This window comes from Castanea sativa, chromosome 8 (assembly GCF_040712315.1).
Source record: "Castanea sativa cultivar Marrone di Chiusa Pesio chromosome 8, ASM4071231v1".
NCBI classification, from domain to species: domain Eukaryota; kingdom Viridiplantae; phylum Streptophyta; class Magnoliopsida; order Fagales; family Fagaceae; genus Castanea; species Castanea sativa.
This window is the reverse complement of record NC_134020.1, coordinates 38,587,109-38,606,363: the sequence shown is the minus strand read 5'-3', so window position 1 is coordinate 38,606,363 and position 19,255 is coordinate 38,587,109. Positions and strand designations below refer to the sequence as shown.

Below are 19,255 nucleotides of genomic sequence, written 5' to 3'. Positions count from 1 at the left end.
CTTTAACTATTTCTCTTCCTTCACTCTTGTCCTAAAAATGCCTATATATATATATATAATATTCATTAATTTAAATAACTCCTCTTTTGCTTATCAAAAAAAAAAAAAACTCATCTTTTTCAATTTAATTTAACTTGCATAAAGCTACTCTTTGTTTAATTAACTTCACCTTATTAAACAGCTCATCTCTTTTATAAGCTTCGGTTAATTGCAAATTAATTTTTAACGTAATTTAATTTAAAATGTACTAACATTATTTAAATTAAATTACATTAAAACTTAATTTGCAATTAACTGAAGCTTATAAAAGAGATGAGTTGTTTAATAAGGTGAGGTTAATTAAACAAAGAGTAACTCTATGTAAGTTAAATCAAATTAATAAAGAGGAGTTATCTAAACTAATAAATATTATGTAGGTTATAAGAGGTTCTTGAAGACTATATATACAGTTGTGGGGACCCGAGGACCAAGGATGAAGCTTAAAGAACAGAGGAGATTTCAATTAGGATAAAAGCCCAGGACCCGAGGACGTGAAGACGTGACCGCGTGGAGAATTGCAAATGGTAAATTGGTGATATATGACAGAAAGAGTGAGAGTATCGTGTTTGAGGGTAGGTAGCTGTGAACTCTGCATTGAATGCTCTACACCTAGTTTCCTGACCGCATTAAATGAGGAGCACCAGCTTTATCAGCTGCATTGATGTGGAGGTAACCTGAACAGTGCAAATCACAATTAGATAGCTTCTTACCGCCACCTTCCTTCAAGCAAATGTACAAGTGTCAACAAAAGAAAATAGTTAGGTGGGAGATGAATGGTTGAGATGACGAAAGCAAGGAGTATAAATAGGGATGAAGGAGGCTAGAAGGGGAGGAGATTGATAATTGCATAGAACAGACTCCTCCTCAGGATAAAATCTGAGGACAAGTGTTGCCTATTCCTTTTTATTGGAAGTGAAATCCTTAGGACGCATCCGTCCTTTGTTGTATCGTTCCCTCTCTACAAATTCTTTACTTTGGGCCTTGAATTATTGGGTTCCTAATGGCCTTTTAATTCTCTACGTGATTTTTGGTCCTTACAACAGCTATGCTATGGGCATTTTCAAATAAAGAGTGAAGGAAGAGAAATAATTAAAGCAAAGAGCTGTCTCTTCTTTTCTAAAGTATTTGTGAGTAATGTGTGAGAGTGAGTAAATTCAACAATATTCCTAAACACTTAAGAGATTTCGGCTCCAGAAAAGTGTTTCTTTTAATGAAGCTTTGAACTGAACCACTTATGCAGAGTTGGTCCGAGCTATACAACGAATTGTTGGGTTGTTGTATCCTAGAGGGAACAAGTCAAAAAGAGAAATTATGTTGCATCAATTTCTGGGCTTTACTAACCGTAAAGGACTTGAATCTCCTTAAAGAGAGTGGGATTTTGCGTCTCAGTCCAACATTGTTCGTTTAGATTCCTAATTTTATTGTAACCAAAATATCATATTATTGGTAACTTAACTAAAATTTTCTTCTCCTATAATTCTTGGTCGGAGGACATGTATAGTTATATTAGCATATCAGCCAGCCTATGGACACTCCTCACACCCAAACTCAAAAATTACTTATGCGTTAACTCGTGATTGGATTTCAACATTTTCAAGTAAGTTCACCGCATGTACTTAAGCATATTGTGTCTATTTATGCATTAGAATATTTTCTAGGTAAAAAACTTTGTTTAGTGGCATTATCTGATTTTTTTTTTTTTTTTATAGGGAAAGAACACAGGGTTCAAATCCTCCTCTCCAGTTATTGTTTCCCCTTTATATATTATAAAAATTTCTCAAGATCTAACAGACATGAAAAATTTTAGATGAACATGATACTTGTACAATTTGGAGCATGTTTGAGATGCGCAAAAACAAAAACAGAATAGCTTCTCATACTTTTAACTTATTTTGACAGGACTCGCACAAAAAAATAATTTTTAAAAATCAATAACGAAACTCCCCTCTATTTCTGTATCACTTACAAAAAATAAGCAATTAGTAAAGCATATCTGAATGTACTCTTAAAATCTCAAATTATAATTACTCAACAACATAATTAAGGGAAAAAATGTTATTTTAAATTACATAACCCCGTTTAACTTTTAGACCTTTTTTTTTTTTTCATTCTTTTAGCCCTTGCATTTAAGAACCCTTCATTGGAGAATCATCTTTCGACAAAATCGTTGAGCACAATATACTTCTGTATCATTGAAATGTGAGAAGTCAATTTCAAGACTAGATTCCCAATTATTAGTCCCCTAGAGGAACGTGTGCCAATAATTATGGGATAGATTTGAGTTCAAACCTTTTAGAGACAATAGCATAACAATAATTTATTGTTGTCCATCACTTGAAGTTATTGCCACTTGAGTAAAGTTGAGATCAGATTATGGCCCAACCCACTTAAAGTATCCCTTACAAATCTTGATGGAATGTTGAAGTGTGATAGAAAATAGATCCTAAGTTCGAACCTCTAAGGACAATGGCATGGGAAATTTGGTTCAAGATTATTATTGTTCATCACTTAGACTCCATTTGGGAAGTGCATTTTGCGTTTCCCAGCAGTGAGTTTTTTTTTAATGGATCCCGTATACTGTTTACGGAACCCACAAACTATTTTTCTAAAAAAAATAACTTTAAAACTGGATCTCACGGCACTATCCACACACATTTAAAAATTATTTTGCTACAGTGTTTTCAATTTTCAACAATAAGCGGTATCCAAACAGACCCTTAGCCGCTATTGTTTAGCTTAGTGGAGTTGGAAGCTCAATTATGAATCAACCCACCTAATAATCCCATCCCCCACTTAGCTAATTTGCCCGTCAATAGCTAGGGACTATGATTAGAGTATGTATGTGGCACGATAAATCAAAGAATATGAGACAAATCGTTGTCAATCAAGAATAAACACTACTTAGTTTATTTTAACTTTTGTTCATCTTCAGCATTTTAGCTTTGTCTACTCTTTTCCATTCACAAGATACGTAACTTGGGATTTTCAATTCAATAAATCTAGTCTCACAGAATGTTCACCGAAAATTCACACCCCCTATATCTTTGTGTGTTGTGGCAGGCCCAAGTAAGATTCCGCGTGAGTGAAGGTATGAATTTTTTGGTCCTAGAATGAGACATTAAAAATACATTATAAAAAAAATGATAAAAAAATAAAATAAAATAAAATAACATCGAAGTTGAGGAGCCAACCAAATCAATGAATATTTGTTCCTATAATACACGTGCATACAGTGATGAGGATGACAGATGACATACAATTGAATATCCCATCTCGATTAGAAAAATAGGAAGAGAAATATTAGGATATAAATCTTTTGATTGATCAAGACCTTTGGATAAAATTGGAATGATCAAAATCCTTGCTTTCTTCTCCCAATCCCCTTTGTTTCAAGGATATGTTCTTTCTTTAGCACAATTGAAGTGGAAAGATATTCATATGAGAAAACCAACGATAAGTTCCATTTTCCTTTCTTTTACTGCTTAGGGTTCAAGGGCGAGGGGAAAGAAATGTCTCATGAAAATTTGATGTAATATGAAATCGCCAATGTGTGTGCATGTAGGCTCGAAGACATTGATAACTTCCTTAAAAAACCAGTGCCATTCTGTATAATATATTCATAAATAGGTCATTATATAAATCAATTTACAAACACATACTAGTTTCTACGATAGAAGAGGTCTCTCTCTTGTTTATTTATTTCAAAATATATATCAATCGCCCAGTGCTCTTTTCACATGTAAAAGGATAAGCAATGGCCTGAAGAGGATGTCTAAGCATCATATCCACAGCATGCCATATCTAGGAGAGGGAAGTTCCACCTGATATCAAAGAAGCATCTCTCATTAAACTTACAATTCTCACCAGAAATTGGATATCATAAGTCTACAGGAGTAGCAATAGGATTTAAGCAGTGAAAGTATGATTATCACAATTAATGAACCTATTAAATAATAGTAGGCTTTGAGATTCTAGAAATATGGATCACCATTATGTATACTTGAATCACTGGGTCAAGGCAATCAGGACATCCACATGCACACTAGTTATTAAGAAGATTTACAAGATTGCTTTCCTTGAGGAAAGGGAAAATGTGTGTTTGTCATCGAGCATTAACTCAAATGGCACTTCCTCTTCTTTGAAGGACAAGATGGAAGATCACTGGGTTCAGACTCCCTGAATGCATATGTAATTTATCAATCAAAAGGACAGAAAAGTAAAGTCGCACATAACTATCACTAGGGTAACCAAATTTCGACAACAATATGGCTATAACATCACCTCCTTTTTCTTCAAAAAATATACAAATTTCAGAACAAAAAGACAAGTTAAGGAAAAGTTATCAAGCCAACCACAACTTGAACTGAACCTAGGTATCAACCCTTTCTAAAGGCTCAATAAAACCTCTCCATGGAAACAACACGCACATAGAGAAACGCATAAACATTTCAAATATTTTAAATGTTGCTTAAAAGTAAGAACCAACACATTCCATAAGCCCTAGAATACCAAGCTTACACTAGATTATGAATCAAGCCATCACCTTATTCCTGTTTTAGTAAGAGCTGGAAGGGCAGGCTACTTGATGACATATACCTCAACCTAATCCCAAATAGAAGTGACCTGAAGCAACTCACATATTAATCATATTTTTAATGATAACACTATTCTTATGTATAGCTATATTATACCCTTTTTTTTAATGACGTGTAACCAAGGCAGGTTGATTCCCAAACTCTACCTCCAACTTGCATACTGGCATAAGGCACTTGCCAACACACTAAGAACTGTAGCTTAAGGAAACATATAATTTTTCAGGGCCACATTATGGTGCTTTAACAAATTTAGAATTCCTAACATTTTATGTTAGGTCCCACTTGCTTCCTCTCCTATCTCTCTCCTAACTTCTCTATGATGAGCTTTTGTTCCTCTGTACATTGGCACCTATTTGGTTCTTAATATCATGAAGAAGTTCTATCTCTAGGTCCAGCAACACACTCAAAGCTTTCCTATTCAACTTAAAGGTAACTTCTAGTCTCGCAAACTTCTTGTAAAGAGGATAACTAGGGAAGCAAGCATTTGAACAAGCTTGAAGTTCTCCATATATATAATATAAAAAATCTGCATCTCAATGGCAGACTTCATGCCCTATATATTCATAACCAGTAGTTCAATGCAAGCCAGGCACTTGGTTAGGTCACAGGTGAGGCAACAAATATAATTTTAAGACCCTTGAGGCAATGTGACTTTAGTGAGGTGCTCACCTTTTGAGCATAATTATGTGAGTCAGAGGTGAAAATGAGCACCCCATAAAAAAGGTCATACTCAGCGCACAAAACTGCACCCTTTTTTTTTTTTTTTGAAGAGGCTGAATCCTAGACTCAATCAAACCCACTACACGCCACTTTGGGCAAAAGGAACTTGCACCGAGTCCTAACCTCATTAAACTAATGGCTAAATTACATAAAATACTTCCATAACAATCTATTATCATATACTTTTAAAAGTAAGGATCCTACGTCTAAAGGCCGATGAGAATCAGCTCAAATGGAACCTCCTCCCCTTATAAAAGATATATGAGGGTAAAATTGTGGGTTCAAAAACATCAAGTGCATGTCTAACTTACCAATCAAAAAAAAAAAATCCTAGGCCTCATGAAAAATAGACCCAAAATTGAAACTTAAGTTAAACATCTTCAAAGAGATTTTCTTTAGGGTGGAATGAGTGAGGAGTTTGAATTTCACTTTGTCAATTGGAATGTGGTTTGCACATCAATTCGGGATGGTGGCTTGGGGATTAAGAACAGATAATCTCCCATGGGAGTTACACAGGCAACACCAATCAGCAATTATAATACCCTATTTCCTCAAATTCTCTGTTAAAATTTTGCCCATCGTGGCTGCAAATTGACAATTCTAGTTGAACTCTAACCTACCGTATACCACTATATGGGAATTTGCTGTCCCCCCACGCCCCTCCTTCCTCCAAGACCAAAAGCCACGACTCTTTCAAGAGAGCAGACCAGCTTCCCAACCCCCCTCCCCCCCCCAAACTCCCCCCTCTCCTTCTTTATGATTTACTGTAGCAGCATATCAATCATCCAAGAATAACTTCATGGAATCTAATTCCCAATCCTATACTGCAAGTAAAAGCGAAGGGCTCCACTGAATGCTATCCCTTGAACAACCCAATTGTAATATGCTCTAGTAATGAATGGTTCCACTGAATGCTACACCTCAAACAATCCATGTAATATGTCACCAAGGCATCTTTGTTCCTGACTATCCAAAGTAACTTCAAGTATCTATTCTTCAAAGTATAATCCCCACAACGGTTGTGCCAAATCATACCTTTTGCTATTCCCTGCCTCATAACAAAAAAAATCTAGCAAAGCTAGTCCATCAATTTCTGATATTCTTCCATAGGCTTATTGATGTAGGAGAATTTAAGCCCAAAGGGAAGAAAATAAAAATTAAAAAGTAGTACCATTTCAACAGCATAAAGCCATAACCATTTACCAAGTAAAGCTCGATTAAATACTAAAAAATTTCTAATCCCTAAGCCTCCAAGTTGGATAGGATTGCAAACAATATTCCAATTGACTCAACGGAATTTAAATTACTCTCAATGCCAAGAGCCTTGTAACTAAACTAATTGGCACCTCCTAGCATTTCCAACGAGACATCCAGGGTTCAAGTCTCTCCACCCCCAAACAACGAATTATCAAAAAATTTAAATTCCTCCCAATTTCCATTCAAAAAAATTTTATTTTAATTGTATTCATTCTATTGCTGCTCACATGTAGGTCTAAATGAGAACATCACCTTAGAAAACCTAGGGTTTTATCTATTATCTCTATAATTCTTATTGTTGGCATTTTATTTATACATATAACTTATCAAATAAACTGATGCTTATAGTGCGACGGTAGTGATACAGTTGGCCTTGTTTCTCATAACAAGTACCCAGGACCCTATCTTTATAACATGCTTATTATTTTAAATTCCATTACATAATAAAATACTATCATTTACTATATAATTTTCGTTGTTGATCATTTACTTCTACATTGTGATATTGCTAGAGAACTATGATCTCCAATGTTATGTTTATTTGGGGTGCAGCAGGATATGCCGAATAGGGTAGTTGATTTGTTCACCTGTTGGATAGAGAGGTTTGCTAGACAATGTAGCAGCAATATTTGGAGTCCAAACCCATTTGTGCATAATGTGGACTATTTGAAAAGAATGTTACACCAAATTTTTGAAGGGATTGAACAAGCTACAATGGATCTAAAGCTGAATAGATGATCTTTTTACCTTCCTTAATGATTGGATCACGCTTTTAAGTGGTCATTCACTCTTGGATTTGCTAGAGTTTCTTGAATGTTGTAATTAGTTTGGGTAAAAACTAGATGCATTGAATTTTTTTGTTGTTGATAAGTAACGAAATTGTATTAATCAAAAAAAAAAAAAAAAAAAAAAAGAGAGAGAAAACCCAGGTACAAGATGCATTGCATTCAATCATCCTTGGAGAAGAAAATACTGCTTGGGCTTCCTTGGTCAATGAAACATGTGTTTGAATTTAATTGGGAAATTTAATGTACTGAACCTGAGAAAATGTAACTAAGTTTTGCCCTTTAGTTTATTTTTTTCTCAAACAAAATCTAGAACTATATTGCCAAAACGAGAATAAAGCTGAAAAATAATCATACACCAAATATGATTACAAGATGCCATTAAAATGAAAGACTAAAGATTGAGAACTATGTAATAAGCATGGGAAACTGGTACAATTTTTTTTTTTTTTTTTTGAGAGAGGTACAAAATAATTATATACCAATCAACGGACAGAATGAGAAACATGCAACAAAATAACACAAGCATATAGATGATTCAAATGGTTAAAGGAAGTTGGGATAATAACTATAAGCACCCAAAAATGCAACTTTTATTTTATTAGTAAGCTACATAGACACTCAATGGGTCTTGAGCCCACAACCTCACGCTCCTCCTAGAACCTATATGAGGTAGAGCCAAGGAAGTGCCAGTTGAGCTAGAGCTCATTGGCTCGACATATGCTTACTCAGTGCAGCAAAATTCAATTTTGAAGCTTACCTTTTCTAAAGGAAATGATTTGAGTTGATGCAATTGCAGAAATAATGTTTATGTCGAACTGGAACCAGCAGCACATGCAGCTGGCTTATTTGTGTCTCCCAACGAAATGTCACCACTAGTCTCTAATGTGTGCTGGTTGTCTGATTCCGTAACTGAACTATTATCTATACTAGTTGATTCAGATGCAGAACTTGTTCTAACATTTTCTTTGGTCTCTAGACGCTCCATCATGCGTGATACAGTTGCAAGCCCTGCATTTACCTCTCTTCGAACTTCACAGCCAATGTCTGACATAGAAGTGTTACGAGAAAATAATCTCTCCCTCCATCCTTTTGTGCTTTTTGAAATGGATTCTTTGTATCTAAAAAGAAAATTAATCATAAATATAGACCAAGTCTTAGAAGGGGAAGAAGTCATCAAGTTTATCACCCTCATACAAAACATGAAATGGTCGCATAAAGTAATACCTCATTGACACTGCATTTAATCGAGACTTTATTGATTCTGAAATTGATTGGATTTCTGAAGGTCCTGCTCTATCTGGACCACTTGGTAATGATTGACTAGGAGACCTCCTGGATGGAGGAAATATGTAAATATAGTAGTACATGGCAACAAAAGAACAAAAAAAAAAATCTTGATTTTATGAAATAAAAACAAACTTAGAATAATGTAGAAGAATTGTAATGATGTAGCATCAAAGGGATACCTATTTGATCCATGTTGATGGGCAGCAAGAACAGTTGAGCCTGATGCTGAGGCTGTGACCTGTTCAGCTTGGGGAGAATTTACTGAAGAAATCAGTTGTGAAGGTTCTTCTCCCACAGTTGTATGAGGTGAAGATAGAGCAGCTACTGCAATTGCAGGAGCTGGTTCGCCTTCCCCCCTCTGGACTGGAGCAGAAGTAGCAGGAGGTGAATTAGGATGAGATGAGAATACCAAGAACTGAGGACGACCTTGAGCTGATGACCTATTCCTTTGGCCCTCCCTTCTAGCAATGTGGCGAGCTCGTCCCATTGCAGCAGCAGCAGCTAAGTGCTGGATTATACGCTCTTCAAGTTCAGCATCATTTGCACCCACCGGTAACTGCATAAAACACAAAAGCAATGATTTGTACATGATCCTTCCCAGGTAAATTTAGCTTATATGTGACTGATTTACAAGAGAAAAGAAGCACAATAGCATAGGCAGAGTACAAACATGTTGTAACTCAAAATCCCCCAGGGTTGGATGATGAAATATTGTGGCATTTCTAGAAGGATTAAACCTAAAACTCCTCTCTCGTTCTACTGCCTCGAGCAATTCCTGGCTGAAAGAAAAATAAACAAACAAACATATAATTAATATATATACCTTTCATGTGACAACCGGTAAGAATATCAAAACAAAAGTAGAGAACAGCAAAAACCTGGTTGGATCCTTCAGGCTGATGGGCTGCCAGCACATGGGGCACTGGGAGCTTCTTTGGCACCTACAAGATTAAAGTAAAGTTATTTTAATGAATTTTTCTAATCAATATAACATCTGCACCCAGACATGGAAATTTGATCAGACACTGCCAAATATCAGGATGTTCTAAAGGGATGTTAGGATTCAACCGAAAGTATGAAACTAAATGAGCTTGTACAAAAAGCAACATTTAAAAATAATCACTGCACAGATTGAGAGAAGGAAGAATCACTGTTTCCTCTTTCCTCCAGCAAACGATACACCAATTTACTTGGAAGAATTTCCATATTTACAAGATAGTCGATAGTCAAGATCTGTTCTAACTTCTAAGGCAACATCCAAACAAAGAAAGCAAATTTGAAGACAGATTTTTCTTTTATAAGCAAATTTGAGGACAGACCACAGATGTAAAAGTTACTACGATTTAGAAGGCCTAAGCCCAAGGCACCAAGCTATTTTACACCTATATCTTTACACAATAAACATTTTAATGTAATAAATTCTTCTTTTCATTAAAGATTTTTTAGGATACAATATAAAAATAAAATCCCTATGCCCATGTCTAATTCTCTATGTTAATACAATTTTTTTATTATATAAAATTTAAATGGTTTTCTACAATAGAAGCCATACTCTTGAAAAGCATCCGACAAACCATTCTCAACAAAACAAGCATAAAAGACTGTTAACATTAAGTATTTTGAAATATATATATATATATATGAAGAAAAAAAAATGTAACATTAAATTAACCAATCAATCAATCCTACAAATGACCAACAAACAAAATGGTTCTAATTTGCACTGCCAAAGCTTGGAGCAATTTTGCTAACTTTAGTTGTTTTCATCATAATCTTCACATTGTTTGTCTAAATTACTTGCCCAAATAAAACAACATATATGCTCATCAATATCCTCAAGCTGCTCTTCAAAAAAAAAGCCACTACTCTCCTCTCCAAAAAAAATCCCAACAAACAATATATTTTTTTTATGGGTTATGAGAATAGGTTAAGGGTGTTGCGGCCCCAATGCCTCTATTCATTGGCTTTGCCCAATAGAACTCACACATGGCTCCAACTATCATAAGGGAAACTTCAAAGGGAAGTCAGGGAACCAACTACTAGACAATTCGATTATTCGCCAAACATCATTTAACATTCTCCATGAAAGATCCCTCTTTAAATATAGCCGTCATTCCAAATGGCCACTATGAATTTCTACATGAAGAAAAAATTTCAGGTAGACACTACAAATTCAGCTTATCTACTTTTGCACCCAAATCCTCCACGCCTGCTATGAATTCATCATTTGTTCACCAGTAAATTAAAACCCCAAAATGCCCTGCATTTTATGCATGTTTGATGGTCCAAAAGGCACTTCAATATTTCACGTGGAATTTAAATCAAAATTTTCTTGCCAAATAGCTATACCATGAGTACTTTACCACCTTCCAGGCACTTAGGGATACTTGGGCATTCTTCTGTCAATAATAAAGAGACTAATTGCATCTTGAAGCCTAAATCTTGTCACTCTACCACGGGCGTCTTGAATCTTGGATCATCAATGAGAGCTACAATTATGGCACCAACGGCATAAGATTATACATAAGATTGCTATGCCTATATTATATGACATTTAATAAGGCCATTTTCCCTTCAATACTCTAGTTATAGTATGATTCAACTTATGCAAAGCCATAAGTACATGGTGCTATAACAATTTTGGAATTATAAATCCACTTCTATGCATGTCATCTATCTTATGATTTTCTATTAGTTCTATTAAGAATCACGTGTGAAAAAAAATAATCGACAAAGCTATAGCTAAAGAGCATGAGGCAAGGGGTCGAGGGCGGCACATAAAACCTTACAAATGCATAATTTGGGACCCATTATAATCTCATCTTCATTCCAATCACTTGAATCATATATGCAATGTCTTAGCCCAATTATCATTATCTAGTTATGAGTTGACATTCCAATCTCAGCCCAAAACCATCCGACCCCTGATTATCACCGGCAATCATAATATTGGAAAAAGTAAATAACTTCATGCTCTCAAATTTGAACTCATATGCACTACCAATCTTTTTTTTTTCTTTTTTAAATGACAGAGCTATAGCCAATGAACCTTAAGGAAAAGCCTGCTCTTAACACCTTAACATAACATGGGCTCCTAAATCCAATCTTCATTCACATCACTTGACTCATATATGCAATGATGAAGCACAAACATTATTGCACAGTGACATGTCAACACTCCCATCTCAGCCCTATACCACCTGACCCACGGTTATTATCGTCAATCACAGCAGTGCAAAAGGCAAATAAACTGATGCTCTTAAAATTGAATTCATTTGCACTACCATTCGAGAATACATTGCAGGTGAAACTCGTGCTTGCAACCGGTCACCTGTATAAAATATAGAGAATTGGATTAGTTAAAACAATGCATCAAATACCAACTCGAGAGTAGGAATAAAATACAGAATTTTGCAATAAGTATACAATACCGTCGAAGGATCACTGTCACAGAAGGCTTCAAGGCAAATGCTGCAAGCATCATCGCAGGCATCCTGGATTCCACCCTCGACAAAAGCAGCAGCTGACGTCAAATGGGCCTCTGACGTCTTGCCCTCCTCCTCCATCTCCTCCATCCCCGGAACCTATAAAAATCCAATTTCTGAAATTACTAATTTTGACAATTTGTACATATCCCAAATCATCGTCTAACATTAAAATCTTTTCAAAACAACAAACAAAGCAAAAACCCAATGTTCCATGTAGCAGAGTTTTAAACCCACAACCCAGAAAGAAAATCAAACCTATTGGAAATTTGCTAATTTGTATCAGTGCAGGTAATTTAACACACTAAAAGCCCCAAAGCAACAAAAAAAAAACATATAACCTTCCACGAAATCGAATAAAAAATTCACAACAATGAAAATCAAAATTGAGCTCTTAAGATATCAAAACAAAGCTCATTAGAATAGAAATGTAACAATTCAACTCTCCCAATTGTCTAATTGTAAATATACATATCTTATACTAATTGTCTGAACCAAATACCAATACAAAAACAAAACTAAAAGAAAACCAGTGAGAAATCGAAGTTTACGTTTGCCGAGAAAACTCGGAACCTTATCAATAGGCCAAAAAACAAAACCAGCAGAATTTAAATTTTCGTCCTAAAATTTTCTCAGGAACCAAACAACACAATTTATAAACAAACCATGAAAAAAAAAAAACGCACCGAATTTGCATCCATAGAAGAATCGAGACGAATCAATCTCCGTGTGGCGTGGGGCGATCGAGGCTCGAAACCCTAGAAAACGCGACTTTTGACAGAGAATTGGGGGAGAGAGATTATTAGATGAGGGCAGGCGAAGAGTAGAGGAGTTGACGGAAGACTTCGACTTCGACTTCTCGACTTCGAATTTTTCTTGTGGTGTTGTTGTGAATGTGAAGAAAAGAAGGGAAGCCAAAGACAAAGCCAAAGCGCAAATGGGAAACGAAAATCGATAGAGAGAAAAATTAGCGTTCCCACTCACTATACTCGCGCCACGTGGATTTTCTCAGTGAAAAAGAAAATCTTTTCTTTTCTTTTTCTTTCCCAGCCCACTTTTCCATTTTTTTACCTACTATTCTATTCTCAACTTTCCTTTTCCTTTTTGTCTTTCCTTCTAAAACCAATCAAATTAATTTACTTGTAATTGGAAAGAGAATAATAAATATAATAAAGAAAGATAAATTACCTATGTGTTGAAAGTTGGGAGGGAAAGAGAAAATAAAATATTACAAAAATATATATTTTACTTTTCATTTATTTGGTTTGTAGAAGGGAGAAAAATAAGTGTTTTTTTTATTTGTATAATTGATTTTTTTTTTCTTTTTTTTTTTACTACAATTCAATAAAATTTTATACAAAATTTCGTAAAGAAAGCAAGACAAATGCATGCGCAAATAAGTAAATTTTTTAACCACTAAAAGCCAATAATTGTGATTGAAAATTTTTTAGTATAGATTTCTCATAGTTTTCCCCTCAAATTGATACGATTTCTTTCCATGTTAAATTTTTTTATTTTTTTTCTCCTATGACCGAATAATAGAAAAGTCTTTCTTTTCTTTCCTTTTCATCTCTTTCACTTTCAGTTGCTCCAAAAAATAGTGTAATTTATTCTTTTTAAGTTAAGTTATAATTTAACTCATAGAATTTGGGGTCATTTTATATATTCCCTTATTTTTTAAGATTTGGTATGAAGTTTTTTTTTTTTTTCCAAATTAAGCCTCTCATTCATTTACATTATTGATCTAACTTTTAAGTGCCAACAAAGCAATATAATCTCTCTCTCTCTCTCTCTCTCTCTCTCTCTCTCTCTCTCTCTCTCTCTCTCTCTCTCTCTCTCTCTCTAAATTAGTGAGAGACATTATGGAAGAATTAAATGGACCAAAATAAGAAATTGAAGTTTTAAGGGACCAAAATGAAAGCAACACAATGGGTTAAAAGTATAATTTAGTTTAAACAATAAATGTGTAAAGTTTCAAAATAAGATAAAAATAATATTATCACTTGCTCTGCAATACTAACTGTCGCATGCAGTTTTTGTGTTGACGTGTGAGTATATTTCCTTATCTCATCCCTTTCATCTATATATGTATGTGCTTATCAAATAAATAAATAAAAGATAAAAAGAATAAAAGATAGGAGTGCTAAAGCTTTTAAAAAAAAAAAAACATTTTTAATTGTCTTTTTAAGTTTCCAAACAAATTGATTAGAAATGCGTACATGACGTGTAAAGTGCGAATAATTTGACCTTTGTATATTTCTTGTCGCCATATGGCAAGAGTTTAATGTTATTATAATCTGGATTAAGATAGTATTGTCCAATTTTGATAGATAAGATAAAATAGCCTTGGCCAATGATTCCTTGAGCCTGAAAGGAAACTTCCGCGTTATTATCATTTTCATTTTTTATTCCTTTTTTTTGGATTATTTTAATGATTGTCTATCTTTCCTTTTTTTTTAAAATAGTCTTCAAATACTATATTGTTAAGCTTCCTCCATTATCAAATAAATAAATTCCTCCTCTCTGTCGTTTTATACGAAACAAAATAATTAAATTTTCCTCCACTAAAAAATATCTTTAGACTTTTCAGTTTTCACCATGAATGTAATTTAATAGTCTTTTGTTACAATTTATATATATACACACACACATCAATAATGAGAACAAAAATTTCATTAAAAAAAAATAATGAGAAGAAAATACAAATGAATAAAACCCAAGTAGTGCTGGGTGTTCCCCTCAAAAAAAAAAAAATTTGGCGTTGGGTGTACCACGTGCAAGGTCCGGCCCACATTGTAGCAAAGCCCATATATGGGTTTGTCATGTTTTGTTTTGTCCAAGACTTGCAAAGAACCCTAATTCAAATAAGATTAGGAATAAAGCAGTTGGTTTGCTTATAAAAGCAAGGAGTGGGTGCCGCTTAAACAAGATATTTATTGTAATTGATTTGATAATAGTAAATTGATTTGCTATTTGGCCATTAGACATTAACAAGAGAATTATTATTATATTTAGTGAATTTCAAGTTAGGCATAAACTTGAGAATTATAGTAATTAATTTGATAATAGTAAATTGATTCGGAGTTCGTTCCATAATTTTTCCTTTCAAAGAGAAATGATTTTTTACATAAATATTTGTGTTCTTGTGTGTGATTGTTATTAGGGATGACAATTTTTTCCCGCCCCGCTTGACCCGCCCCTCCTCACTTCACCCCGTGCGAGTTTTTCCCACCCCACAAAAGTGATGGGGCGAGATTTTAGACCCGCACCAAGGAGCGGGGCGGGGATGGGTTTACACTTTTTAGACCCACCCTGCCCCATCCCGCGTTAATAAAGATTAAGTTGTAATTTTTTCATATCATAAAATCCTACTATTTAAACAAAAATATCATCAGCTTATTTTATTCTACCTGGTCTACCTCTCTTTTCTCTCGAGCAAAGCTGGAAATAAGGTACCCATTTTAACTCTTTTTTTTTGTATTTTCATTCATGATTCATATGTCTTTCTCAACTTACTTTTCATCATTAACATAATATGAGATTTTTGTGTCATACTATGAGATTTTTGTTATGACATTGTCTTGTTAAACATTTAGATAATATTATTTAGTTTTTGCTAAAAATTAGTTTGATTTGATTTGATAAATTTATTTATAATTTCAAGTATATTTTTAATATTGAAACATGTCATTTTATTTGAAAAAATGGTAATAGTTATAGGAAAAATTAACAAGAAATAAAGTTTTAAGATGTAGGGCGGGGCTTCACGGGTCTTCGCGGGGCTTTAAGGGGTGGGGATAGGGTAAGAAATTTTCTCCGTCATGCGGGGCGGGGCGGGGCGGGGATGGGGCAAGAAAAATCTATACGGGGCGGGGGCGAAGATCCCATCCTTCGGCCCCGCCCCGCCCCATTGCCATCCCTAATTGTTATATTTGAATTGATAATTCCAGTAATGACATTATTTGGGATCCAACAATTAGTTGAGGTGACTTATTCTTAAAAAATTAAGGTGGCATCTAGTAACTCTTAGAAATGTATTCCAACTAGTGTTATTAAACCCGGTCCGGCCCGACTAGTCGGATTAGTAACCCGATGACCCAACACATAGACAAGCTCGAGTCATCAATTGGATTGAATGTGCGCAAGACCCGGTGAAAATTGGTAAAACCCAATGGGTTTTAAGCAAACCATGTGACTCAATTGGGTTTTAATGACCCGACTGAGTTTGTGAATTGTACAAAATTATATTAACAGGTCAATTTCATTGACTTCTTTATTGTTTAATGTACGATAATATAGTAATTTAAATAGGGGAAAACCTAAATAAAAAATAATAAAAAATGCACTGTTCTATCACTTCTCTGCCGATTACACTACTCTACCCATCACTTTTCACAGTTTCAGTTCCCTAAATTTGCAATTGTGCATCAACATTCTGTTATGAACAAATCACTTTTTAGTTTCACGTAACTAATTAGCACATAAGAATGAGTATATTAGTATATGGTATATGGTATATAGTTTATTGTTTAAATCTTATTTTCTCTTCTTTTGTTTATGTTTATTTTTTTGTGTTTTATTTGTTTATTCCTTTAAGTTTTGAACATTTTTTTCTCTTATTTTGTTTATGTAGTTTGAGATTTGCTCTTTTTTTTTTTTAATATGTAGAATTTAAAGACATGTAATAAGATTTTATTTAGCAAAAACTTTGTTGCAATCTTATAACATTGGTTTATTTTGCTTGTGAATTTAATATAATTTTTAATGCTATTACTTTTAAAACCTTGATTTTGAATTATAATAGCGAGTTTAATTTAGGCATATGCCTTTTTTTTGTTAAACATATTTATGTTTTAATTTTTCAAACTTATATATGTATATATATAATTTTAAAAATATTTTTATTTGACTTTGTGGTTCGACCGTTAACCCACTGGTTGAACTAGTGACCCAATAATCCAACTCATAGATCGGGTCAACCTCTGGTCTGGGTTTAATAACTTATATTTGAGAAAATTTAGAATTATATAATTTTGTATAAATGATAAATTTAGAATTATAACAAGCAAGAATATATGAGTAAATTCATTTAATTTCATATATTATCTATAAGTGATAAGTAAATTGAAAATTTATGTAAATGTTTGGCTGACCTCCAGTACTTTTTTAAAAGGAATATCTTTTTGTTTTAATGGGAGACTGCCACATCACCCATTAACTAAATAAAATGTGGGGATTAAAACTCACAACTATTTGCCATTATATATTTAAAATAAAAGAACATGTCCAGTTAAAAAAAGTACTGGAGGTAAGCCAAACCATTTATGTAAAACAAATTTATACACTTATTTTTCTAAAATTCATACGAGAAAAAATTGATTTGGAATGTGAGTTTAATTTATTGATCAAGTTGAGTTGCTTAGGTAATAATTGAAACAAAAACTAATAAAGGTCAAAAGAAAATTAAATAATACATGCAATAAAAAAAATGTATGCTTATCTAAGTTAGTTGAAATAATTAAGTATTTGTAAATTAACTCCAACAATCATTGGAAAATAGATGTGTCTCATACATATACTACATAGTGGAATAAAATCCAAGATGTACCATGGGTTCCAATTAGCTCAACCGATAAAATTTCTTATCGTAGAATAAGATGTCTGATAATAAAGACCAATAATAAAGAGCGGACTTCATACGTTGAAACTATATCTAGAAAAAAAAAATCCAAGATCTACTTCCAGTTTTGCACAAGTCACAATTGAACATGAATCTTAAAATGGATAATTAGTATTACACTCTACTTGGCATTTTGGGCGTTTGCATATTGCCTACTTGTGGTTCAAAATGTATTACTTTACTTACTAGAGGTTTTCTTCGTTTTGCAATGGTAACCCAGTTATGTTACACTATTTTATAAACTTGTGTTCAATCAAAGAGCATTCTCCAAAAATTCTTGAAAATTTATAATTTGCCATGCATGTAGGAACAAGGTTCATGTATCGTGACTTGCACACAGGCCGGCCCTTCCACTAGGCCAATTAGGCAATTGCCTAAGGCCCCCAAGTGGAAGGGAGGCCCCAAAATTTTAGAAAAAAATGGGTAGTAGGGGCGAAAAAAAAATAAGTTTCAGATGAATTAAAAATATCCAGCACATCTTTTTAACCAAAAAACAAAAATTTTGGAAGATCTGATTATACATTGGTTCTAAATAAAATCTTTGCCAAAAAATAATATTATTATCTTCTAGACAAACCAAAAATCAACAAGATAAACTACAAATCCGATCTAAGAGATTAACCACAAAACAATCACAAATCAAAACAAATAAAACAACTCAAATCCCTTAAAATTTTAGTTTTACTGTTCCTCTGCTTCTTTGATTCTTTCTCTCTGCTCTCCGCCTCTCTCAGCTGCTTAGTGCTTTGTGCCTCTGCCGCCTTTGCTCTAGGTTTTGAGACTGATTTCTGCGTATCAGTTCAAGTATTTGGGTGCTTGGCTATGGCTTTCAGCCTTTCTATTCATTGTTTTTGTTGACTGTTAAGATAAAAAGATTGGGATTGGGCCTGCCTCCTGCACGTTTGTTTGGGCCTTCAGCTTCAAGTTTTTATTTATTATTTTTTTTTATAAAGCCTGCCTGCCTGCGTTTTTTTTTTTTTTTTGGGTTATGGATATAAGATATAACATATTAGATAAGATTTGTTTTGTGTTTTTTTGTTGGTCGACCTTATTAATAAGCCTTGTGTTATAGCTATGCTTAAATTTTTGTTATGCTTGTGCTTAAATTTTTTTTTTTAATTTTAATCTTGTGTGTGTATATATATATATATTAGTTTGTGGTAATATATTGAATAAGTTTTTATTTATACAAGTTGAGATTGCTAAATACTTTTTATATAAATCAGGTTCTATTTCTCATTTGCTCTACACTTTAAAGTTATTTTTTATTTTAGTCTTTATAAATATTTTATTTGATTAGAAATGTCTAAGAGAAAATATGGATCTGGATATGAAAATTTTTTAAAAAGAATAAAATTTAATTGAGTCTCAAAAAGGATCAATGGATAAATTTGTTATTAGTAA

At 33.7% G+C, this 19,255-nt stretch overlaps 1 protein-coding gene across 1 annotated transcript; it reads right to left on the bottom strand.

Moving 5' to 3' along the window:
- Window positions 1-3,598: 3,598 nt before the first annotated feature.
- On the bottom strand, window positions 3,599-13,257 carry LOC142607390 (E3 ubiquitin-protein ligase RHF2A). Its single transcript, XM_075778852.1, has 9 exons — window positions 12,858-13,257; window positions 12,118-12,270; window positions 11,971-12,017; window positions 9,565-9,627; window positions 9,357-9,465; window positions 8,866-9,242; window positions 8,624-8,731; window positions 8,157-8,517; window positions 3,599-3,860 (listed from the first exon to the last, which is right to left on the bottom strand). Exons 1-8 carry the CDS (start codon window positions 12,870-12,872, stop codon window positions 8,205-8,207), a joined length of 1,185 nt encoding a protein of 394 aa, XP_075634967.1. The 5' UTR covers window positions 12,873-13,257; the 3' UTR covers window positions 3,599-3,860; window positions 8,157-8,204.
- Between the last annotated feature and the right edge of the window lie 5,998 nt (window positions 13,258-19,255).

Bases quoted from the DNA above. Each gene is read 5' to 3' on its own strand.
- LOC142607390 (XM_075778852.1), bottom strand. The intron at 9,628-11,970 runs GTAGTGCAAATG...TTAATCTTGTAG, and splicing joins CTGCAATGTATTCTCGAATG to GTGCCAAAGAAGCTCCCAGT. The intron at 8,518-8,623 runs GTATTACTTTAT...TTTTCTTTTTAG, and splicing joins TTAAATGCAGTGTCAATGAG to ATACAAAGAATCCATTTCAA.